The 10,477-nt window shown below is 42.4% G+C and overlaps 1 protein-coding gene across 1 annotated transcript; it reads right to left on the bottom strand.

The window, feature by feature from the left end:
• PNO1 (partner of NOB1 homolog) lies at positions 1–10,454 on the bottom strand. Its single transcript, XM_077814012.1, has 7 exons — positions 10,100–10,454; positions 8,514–8,663; positions 5,234–5,317; positions 4,200–4,260; positions 2,415–2,532; positions 1,101–1,171; positions 1–342 (listed from the first exon to the last, which is right to left on the bottom strand). Exons 1-7 carry the CDS (start codon positions 10,322–10,324, stop codon positions 275–277), a joined length of 777 nt encoding a protein of 258 aa, XP_077670138.1. The 5' UTR covers positions 10,325–10,454; the 3' UTR covers positions 1–274.
• Between the last annotated feature and the right edge of the window lie 23 nt (positions 10,455–10,477).

The raw sequence follows: 10,477 nt of genomic DNA on the forward strand, positions 1-10,477 counted from the left end.
TAGTGATAAAGCAATAATATTTAATGAACATACAAGGGTTTTGTTAAATTACTTAAATATTTTGTCAAAAGATCAGACATTATGCCTGAATGAAAACAGACTGCAAAAGCAGCCCTATTTTCTTCTAAACTTCCCAATCAAGTTGAAGGAGGCTGAGCACCTGTAAGCTTCATGCAGAACTTGTGTTATTTCTATACACATTAGCTGTGTATTAAGATCTCCAGCCACAATATCTGTATATTGGATACAGAGTCCCAAATTAGAGTCCTGGGTCTTAGAATCTTTCAGCTGCTCTGCTTGCCACAGCTCTAATATTGCCATAGACTTTTGATGGAGGGCTTCCTGCAGAGAAGACAGACACATTATTATAAAATGCTATTGACAGATAACCATTAGTACAAACTCTGCTGTAAGATTAAGGCTGCTTTTGAAAGCTCAAGGTGTCTGCATTACTGCCAATGCAATTTTCCCTGACTGACGAGGCTCCAAAAGAAATCATCAGCTTGTCAGCAGATTATTAAGGATTCAATATAAAGGAGGAGATAGTCGCTATGCTTTGGTAAAGCTTTGCAATTAATTGCAAGAAATATAGATTTGTTGTTTACAAGTGATTTTTCTTTAGAAGTCATTCCTAGCTGGAGAGGATTGGCAAATTATCTATTGGACACTAAGCTTGTGCTAACTTTTCATTTAATAACCCAGTACTGTAAGACTTTCAACTCATCTGTTTTAGCTAGTTCTAAACAACAAAAGCCAGAAACGGGAAATGTCACTAGTTAGTGCAGCCCTCTGTGGACGTTCAACACTCCCTTCCCTGCTCTGCTTAAAGCACGAAGTTGGGAGGTACACACGCAGGGAGCAATTTTGCTATCTTTACTCTGCAACAATTGGAGTACCTAGGAGCAGAAGATCTTTCCCCAGCAGTAGCAGTCAAGAATGAGGTGAGTTAATTTAAGAGTTCAGATTTAGAATAATCCCCTGGCAAAAAAAATATTAAGCCCTACTTAAAGCAGCAATGATCGCAGTTTCCCCTTAAATACAGATCTTACAACAAATCAATGTTTTTGCACAAGGGACTGAAGTTACTTAATAGGGCTTACCTAAAATGAGATTGCAAATTGCTGTTCGTGCCATCTTAATATTCTGAAAAGATCCTAAAATATGAATTTTCCTGTAACAAGCAACCAAAACAGTGTTATTTGGGAAAGGTTTTTTCCCTTTAAGCATGTAGTTATTATGGTATTCAAGTGAATTTGAGAATCAAGAATCAACACACTAGATCTTTGGCAGCGAAGTACTAGTGAATTCTAGTCTTGCATTATTAATTACAACACTTGTAACAAGGATGATTGAGCTGGTGTGTTCCTTTCACTTCATGCTACCAACAATAGGTGGAATCTCTGTCCCATAGTCTTTTCTGATGCATAATTTATTTCCAAAGATGTTGCGATTAGCTCACAACATTGGAGAGGTCAAGGTTTTGAGTTGTTCTGTGATGAGAGCAGTTGTAACCAAGTTTAATAGCAGTGACCAGAGGAGAAACTGATCTGGAAGTCCAAGATCCCACTTCCCATTTAAAGAGACTAAGCATCCCAAACAGTGAACAACTCATTGCTATCCTCTACCCTTTTCAATGTAACTTGTGCATGCTCACATTTGTAGATGCAAACTATATATCTGCACTTCCAGCTATCACATGAAGATGCACCTTAATACTCAGACCTTCCCCTGCATTTTATTTAGTGGGTCAACTTGCATCTACAAAAGAGAAGAGGCTGAACTGCGCTCCCTCTGGAAGCTTATCCTTTAAAGTCTCCTCAAACATGGAAGCATTAGAACAAGTCCCCATCGACTTCCCTTCACCAGATCATTATACTGGATAGCTCAAATTCAGTCAGAGAGGGAGGCTAATTTGTGCTTCACTTTAAACATGTATTTTCATATTTTGAGCACCTTCCATCTTTATAACCAAAACATGGCTACCTGTCATCTGCACATTCTTTCAAATATCATACCTCTTCACTGATACTGTTTGAGGTTCCTGCAATTTAGAAAGCCTATAATTCTGGGGGACACCATTCAGCTACCATCAGAACATAACTCCCCTACCCATTCAGCTTCCAACCTCCAGTGATGTTGCCTCAGATGCTGATCCTACTATTGGCCCCTAAGGAGCATTCACCTTTCATTACCATGTAGGCCAAGAATTCAAGCACTTTGAAGATGTTAGTATTCATTGGTTTGGAGAGCAAGCATCTTGAATGATCCCCATCATGTAGAACTGTCCCTACATTTACATGCACAACACTGCATTCTGGGTTACTGCACAGAAGGGAAGAATCAATGAAGGATCAAATACAAGTTTTAGGAACCGCACATTGCCTAGAAATTAAATATGAGGAGAGTCTACTTACGAGTCAGCAAGAACTATTCGTGTCCTGGTTACATTTTCTATAGTGAATTTGGTTTTTCCACCTTTTCCTGCTATTCTTCCTATTGCTCTAGAAAGGTGATCTCCTTTCAAAGGCTTGACTAAAGCAGAAGGGAAAAAACTGCATTTCATTAGCCAATAGGAATATGTATTTCTATAGCAGCTTTTAGGGTCTTTCAAATCACTTTACAAACAGGAATGAGTTTCAAAATACCTCTATGGTGACAGGGAAACACTATACCGGGATTATTTTATTCACTACAGTGGGACAGCAGCTCACCCCAGACTAGCAGTGTGTCAGAGAGGAGTATTAAAGTGATCTCTGTGTAGGACTAACAGAAATCACTCCTCAAGTGGCTGGGGAACAAGGATCAATTCCTGAGTGAGGTGGGAGAGGATCAAAACAATTAACATGCTCATGTAGAACAGAACTGAAATTAGAAACATCTAGGTTCCTATACCACCCTTATTCCTTTGTATCTGAGCACCTTCCACTAGTGCATTCAGCAACGTAACTAACATCTCTCAGTTGTTGTTCATGCTCTCTCATCCTCTCCCCAGGGGAGAACTACACATGCAGCATAGTGTTTTGTAGTGGTAGGATTTATTTTGTTTGCTGCTCCACTCAGCATTCGATGAGTGGGAGTCAGGTGTGGGGCAGATGGGCCAAAACACCACTACCAGCCCTCAGTCTAAAACCCAGAGCTATGGCATTCCCTAATACACACCCAGAATGTCACTTTTCAAATTCACTACGCACTTCCTCAACTCTTCTTTTGGCAAGGAAAAGGGTAGCTACAGCATTAATTATTTGTCACAAATAAGCGGCAGAGATTAGGAATACAGGCTTTCATAAACCAGATGAGAACTAACCTGACAAGTCTGATATACTGCTTCTAACCCTGAACAAAATTGTTGACGTTTCAGGAGAAAGGCAATTGTGCTACCACCATGAATCTAGCCAATTTTGTACTGCTGTATATAGGAGTAAAAGTGCTCACTCTGCGGGTCAGGAAAGAAATGTATGTCCCCGAGGAGAATTACATGCTTTTTCAAGATTGTGCAGTGTTACCAATTTTGTTATCCAACCCTTTTTTCCGCCCCTGGCGTCTTTAAAAAAGACTGACCTCCCACAGCAGTGAACTACACTGGCTGACTACTTACTACAGGAAGCAAAATTTCCACTAAATGAATTTAGGACAGGTAAAATCAAGTGAAAGGTGTCACACTTGCCTCTGAATTCAGAATCAGTTTTGCAGTGCTGCTTATTTTTGCTAAATACCTCCATAGCAGATGTCTATTAACCCACACAATGCTTAAAAAAATTGCAGCACAGGTCTGCTGATTCTCACGTTCCTATTTAGGCTCTAAACTCCTTGAGACAAGGTCTGTCTTATTTTGTACAGCATCAGGCACAGTGCCACTGCTCAAACACTACATGAGCCCAATAATCCTCATGACAAACTAGTATCACCCTACTTTTCAGCTAAGATGTAACAGGGAGTGCTGTAGTGAGGTCTCATTACTAAGACTGCTCCTTTTGCAAAATACACTATAGTAGCGTATTATCATAAATATTTGACAAATTCAGTTATATACTACTGCACAGTATCTGTGATTTATGTTGTTTGCTTATATACACTAAGCTACAAAACAACTCACAATGGATCTCAAGTTCTACTGAATATTCAAAGGCAATTTTCTTTTGGGCAGAGAAGACAATGACACCCGATGCACTATTAAAAGTTTTGCAACAGAAGACACTTACCATCTGTAACTTCAAAAGATTCTAGAAAAAGGTCATCTAACCTGATGAGAGCAAGAGCATCCTAAAATATTAAAAAGATTGTTATAATGCTGCAGAATATAGATAACAAAACATGTCTAACGATCTGCATCATAAACCTTTTTTTTTGGAAAGACATAAATAATAGAACAGATTCACAGAATGACCTCATGTAATGTCTCAAACAGCATCAGGCTAATCCACTGAAGAATTAGTTGGGTGCAGCTTATGTTCCTGTATAAGGAACCCTGAATGAGTTTTAAATACCCGATCACGCTCTCTACACCCAAAACACCAACCTCCCACTGGAATGTGCACGTGCATAGAATCACAGAATATCAGGGTTGGAAGTGACCTCAGGAGGTCATCTAGTCCAACCCCCTGCTCAAAGCAGGACCAATCCCCAATTTTTGGCCCAGATCCGTAAATGGCCTCCTCAAGGATTGAGCTCACAACCCTGGGTTTAGCAGGCCAATGCTCAAATCACTGAGCTATCCCTCCCCTAGGACAGTGTATAACCAGAAAAATTAAAATGATGAAGCTGGTCTACAACCCTGAATCAACTCATGATTTACTTTAAGCACCAGCATACCAAGTTTTGTTTAAAAAAAAAAAAAAAAAAGGGAGACCTCTAAAGCTTAGTTTAAAATGCATCAAATGGTCTGATGCTTCTTCAAAAAGTTAACCTTAATAGAAGTATATGATGGATACAAGCAAAATAGCGAATTCAAACAAACATCTATGCAAAAAAAATATATATCACCAGAGATTCAATGTATCCCTTCGGAGTGGTTTTGAAATAAAATGTTTACATAACACACATCCCTCCAGCTTTACAAAGGCAAGCTTACTGTACCACTGTGTTGGGAAACTAGAGAAAACCTGCCCCATAACCAGCATCCCCATGGCAAGCCTGCACAGAAGCCAAGGATTTTAAGCCAGCAGGTTTCTATTATCCCTACTTATATCACAATTTAGACTAGGTGACTAGGACCACCTAGCTGCCGAAGACTCACCTCAACTTGAAATCCAAGAATAAATGCTTTCACAAAGTCAGCTGCTTTCGTTAGAGCACTTACGTCTTTTGTCTCTTTACAAGTCTACATGAGAAACAAATTAAGCTGCATGTGAGAAAGAGGTCAGGACTTGAGAAACTCACCTAACAGCTACTAGTCCAAGAACTAAGTCTACTCAGCAGCCTGAAATACACCAGTTCCCCAAGCCAACCCCCTCCTGTCTGATCTACTGCTTGGGTCCAGAGACCCTGGAGTTCTGCTGAATTAACACTGCGCCTTCAATTAATACTGGCCCTCCACCATGGGAATGTGTGTTGCTACCCAGACCACTCAATCAATGCTAGGCAGCCTCTCTCCCCACCAAGTCAGTTTATGCCCAACAGAGTCCTCTGCCAGAATGGGGCGGGACTGAGGTTTTCCTTCTGGAACAAACCCATGCCATCCTCAAACAGAGAGCAGCAAAATGAGAAGCAGGGAGGCACTAGACAGTTTGACAGCCACCAGCAGCAGGCCCTGTCTAAAAGAGTATTGAGAACTTGTATGAATGGAATCCTCGCTAGCATCTCCTTCCAACACAGGGATGTGTGTGTTAGGATTCCTGCCAATCTGTGTTGAGATTCCCGCCAACAGCTGTGTGTGGGGGGAAGCCCACAATTTTGGCCAGTGTGAGATTAAAGTTAATGATTGGACAACTATGAGATTTTACCTAGGGATGTGGTGAATTTTCCATAATTTGAAGTCCTTAGATCAAACTGGATATCTTTCTAAAGATATGCCCTAGATCAAACAGACATTATGAACTTGATACAAATGTTGCTGAGTAGGCTATCCAGAAGGTCAGATTAGATCATAGTGATTCCTTGGGGTCTTATCTACAAATTTATAAGACGTCAGAATGATACGCAGAAATGCAGGTCTGGACAAGGAGATAGATAGGACAAGGAGAGGCAGTTTTGTGAGTCAGCAGCATAAAGGAGATAGATACTTGCATGACTTTGACTAACGAAAAATAGGTGACCAACAAGGAAGCCTTGTGTGACCACCACCAAAATTTGGAGAGGAGAAAAAGAGGAGGACCCTCCAAATGAAACACTAGAGGCAGAGTAACGTAGGAGGATAACCACAAAAATTAAGAGCAAACAAAATTTCAAGAGCAATAAGTTAGATAGCAAGAAAGTCAGACAACTAGTTGAGGAAGATGAGCGAGGAGAGCCTTGACAAATCTCATGGCTTGAAGTGCATCATTAAAGACTCTGGTGAGAGTGGGAGCTATGTATTCTGGGGGCTTCCTCCCCCTCCCCCCCGCAATCTCCTCCCTCTGAAGCATCAGGGATGGTCATGGCTGGAGATGGGACACTGGACAGGGTGGGCTATGCTCTGAGGTGCACAGAACATTCTCTCTCTCAGGTAATTAGCTGGATGGTTCTTGCTCACTTGATCAGGACCTAACTGTTCACCATATGAAGGAATTCTCTCCAAGGTGAGACTGGCAACAGCCTTGCAGGTTTTTCCACCTTCCTCTGCAGTATGTGGATGTGAGTCACTTGCCAGGATTATCTGGCCATCTCACTTAATCATTTCTCTGCCACTGTAGAGGCCTCAGACATTAGGATGGACTAAGATGCATCATTCTCTCTCTGTGGCACACAGTAATCGAGGCTCCTGTGGGCTGTAATATTTTGGTCTAACTTTGATTGTTGGGGTTAGTGGGAGTATGCAAGGAGGTGTTAATGGCCTGTCACATAAAGGTCAGACTACACAATCTGGTGGTCCCACCAGGTCTTAAACTTTATATTAGAGTTTAGTGGGCAGAAGCATGACTGGAGAGGGTTTATGATGGAAACAGAAGGAAAGAACCCCACAGAGTGACTACAGGGGAGAGCAAGTCCAGAAATATAGGGGGAGAGATTGGACAATAATTTGACGGTGATATGGATTAAGGTGGGCTTCTTTTTTCCTATTTATATTTTAAGATTGGGGAGACCAAATGATGCTTGTACTGAGCATGGAAAGAATCGAAGTACGTGTTTGGGGGTGGGGGGTGGGGTGTTTGAGATTATAAAACAAAAAGGGCTGGGGATACTGGAGCAGGTGGAGGAGGAAAGCAAACCCGAAGTCTCAGTGAGGAGCAGAATGTGCTAGGGGCTGAGGGAGGAGATCATGCTGCATTTTATTCGTGTTTCCTTTGACAGTGGGAGACATCGAATTTAAAAAATAAAAAAAAAAAAATTAAAAAAGGAAAACTGACTGTACATTTTGTATAACATGTCAATATTGTTATCCTCAAGAGGTGATACCAAAAAAGTTAGTAATGCCTTCCTCTAATTGTTCAAGCACATTCCAGAGTCTCAAAAAACAGCAATTTATAAATCTCCAGTTTTCCAAATTCGATATTATGTATATTACACATAAGATCTATGACCAAGTCACAACTGTCAAAAAAACAGAACACTGTCTAAAGACGACATTTGTGCAGGCTTATCTACTGTAAGTCTTGTAGTGAAGACCCTACTCAGAATAAGATTTATTGACAAAGGAAAGAAGTTACCAGTAGCTTCCACATTTCAACCCTTAAATTTGAAAATGTGGCTTTTAAAGATTAATAAAAGTATTACAACATGCTATAAATATAGTTACCCACATGTCAGGGGCTTAACAAAAGCTTTAGACACGCTGTTAAAAGTTGTTAAGCTGCATAGGCAGTCAATAAGAATTTTAGTTATGGCTGCAACTATCACTTTCTATATCCCAAGTGACTTGAGCATAGTCCATTAGACAGAAGGAACAGATGCGCTAAGTAATTATGATTGCTTGTCCGCTACGATGAATAAAAGACATTATGAGATTTGGCAGCCCAAAAACATAACTCAAACCATTTACATAACTGTTATACAGTCTTAACTATTTACAAAGGATTGCATTCTGCAATCAAATCTAATGGTTAGAGCTGTTCAAAAACTGATTTTTTTTCCCTCCCTTATGTGATGTCAAATTAGGAATAAACAGCCTCTGGGTCAGTATTGCCAGGGGGTTACTTTTCTCTAAGTTTTATTTATTGCTTTATGAGTAAAGTACTTCAGGACACCACTGTTAAGTTTTAGTTTGATCCCATATGTTCTACACGGCTCCACTTTAGTTTACTATAGCTAGTAACTGGGATCTAGATAATTAACACGTTTTTGTGCTCCGAACAAATATAAGAGATAGCAAAAGATAAGTTTTCTGACTCAGCTGAACTGAGGTGCTGCATGAAAACGGCAGGAAAGAGCTTTCTCCTTACCTTGATTTCTACATTTCTTGTTTTTAAGTTAAATCTGATTTGAAGATGCAGGTGTTCTACAATAGGTGTGAATATTTTCATCCAGTTTTCTTTCAAAGGAGTATATCTGTTTGCTGGTACAGGAATTTTCCTCATTTCATCTTTTCCGCTCTAGAAAGAAAAAAGAAGTTCAAGTAGAACTAACCACTACTATGATCATTCTTGCCAAAAGACAGCCTATCAGAGTGCTCAATCATCAAATCATGCTTTTGCCTTGAAGTCACTACACCTATGAAAGAAAAAAACGTGTTAGGGAAAAATATCAGGGACTCCAAAATATAGAAGGCACAGACTGCCAGAGCAGTGAAAGAAGTTTTATACCAGTATTTTACTTATGATGGATGAGATTAAATACTAATATTTACTGAAAACAGGCAGTGCCAAGGAACTGGAGAGTTATTATCAAGTACTTCAACTTTTAAAAAGCTGAAACTTCTTGCTGCAAATGTTTTCCTGTCTACTCCTGCTTAGTTTCCGAACAGTGTTCTTCAGCTCCAAATTAACAAGCTCACCGTCCCTGAAGAAAAAGTGTGCCTGTGGAGATTATTATAGACAATAAACCTGCTATACAGCTAAAGGGACACAGTCCACTGAAAAGTTTCAGAGTAGTAGCCGTGTTGGTCTGTATCCGCAGAAAAAAAAAAGGAGTACTTGTGGCACCTTAGAGACTAACAAATTTATTTGAGCATAAGCTTTCATGAGCTACAGCTCATTTCACCGGATACATGCCCAACTGCTGTACCTCATGAAAGCTTATGCTCAAATAAATTTGTTAGTCTCTAAGGGGCCACAAGTCCTCCTTTTCAGTCGACTGAAAAGTCACACTTCTAACTAAAAATGTTTACCTATCATTCCTAATATTATTTTAGCTGAATGATAAAATGTTTGTTTAGTTTTTGCATTGACAGCACAGTACTTACTGGTCTCATTGTTTCCCCTGTATAGTCAATGTCTCATGTTTGTGAGCAGAAAAACCATTATCTATCTATGCTATCTAACCGCAAAACCACAGATGTTTGCGGGTGGACTCAAGACCCGGTCTAGTACCTATTACTTTTTTGGGGGGGCTTTTTTTTAAAGCTGACTGTCTTTCAAGTTAACAACGCCCCTTTAACACGACAGCTTCAGCCGGCAGGAAGGTGAAAACCATCTCCCCCGCCCCCCACCGTGTGCCCTTATTTACCTTGAGAAAACAACAGGACCAGGGGGACAGGACACCGCTCGAACCTACCTCGCTCATGTTTTAACCGGGCCCCAACCCCGCTACAACCCGGAGCGCTGCGCTGCCACGCGGCGGGAGGACACAGCGGCGTGTCGCTCCATGAGCTCAGCCTACATGCCGGCGCCCTCGGGCTCCGCACCCCCAGGCCGGGGCACGGAGGGGGCACAGGGGAGCCCCGTCCGCCGCAGCACCCGGCTCGCTGACGGCGAACGGGGCCTCGGCGAGCTCCAGGCAGCGGCTGGTTCGATCCAGTTCAAGCCCCACGGGCAGGGCCTGTCCCCGCCACGGCACCCCCGGAGCCCAGGCCCGGCACGTCCCGGCTCACCCTGAGCGCGTCCCCGCAGACGGGCGGGAAGTCAGGCCTCTTGCTGGGCCAAGGCTGCCCCGTGTCCATGCGGCTGCCGCCGCCCCCATCCAGCTCGGCCGCCCGCCGCTTCCGTTTGCTCCGCTTGGGGACCCTGATGAAGCCCCCAGCCTCCGTCGCGCTCTGGGTCTCCGGGGCCGCGGCGGGGCCGCTCCCCCCAATCCCTTCCTCCGCTGGCCCCTCCATGCAACGCTTCACACGTCCGGATGGAGCCGGGCATGGGCTGACGCAGGCCGGAACCACAGAAACGTCACTTCCGTCCTCGGGCCCCCATCACGGAACTCCTAGGAGCCCCAGGAAGGCGGGCTGAGCCCCGGATGTTACCGTTGGGCCTGCGCA

This window comes from Eretmochelys imbricata, chromosome 3 (genome assembly GCF_965152235.1).
Source record: "Eretmochelys imbricata isolate rEreImb1 chromosome 3, rEreImb1.hap1, whole genome shotgun sequence".
NCBI lineage: Eukaryota > Metazoa > Chordata > Testudines > Cheloniidae > Eretmochelys > Eretmochelys imbricata.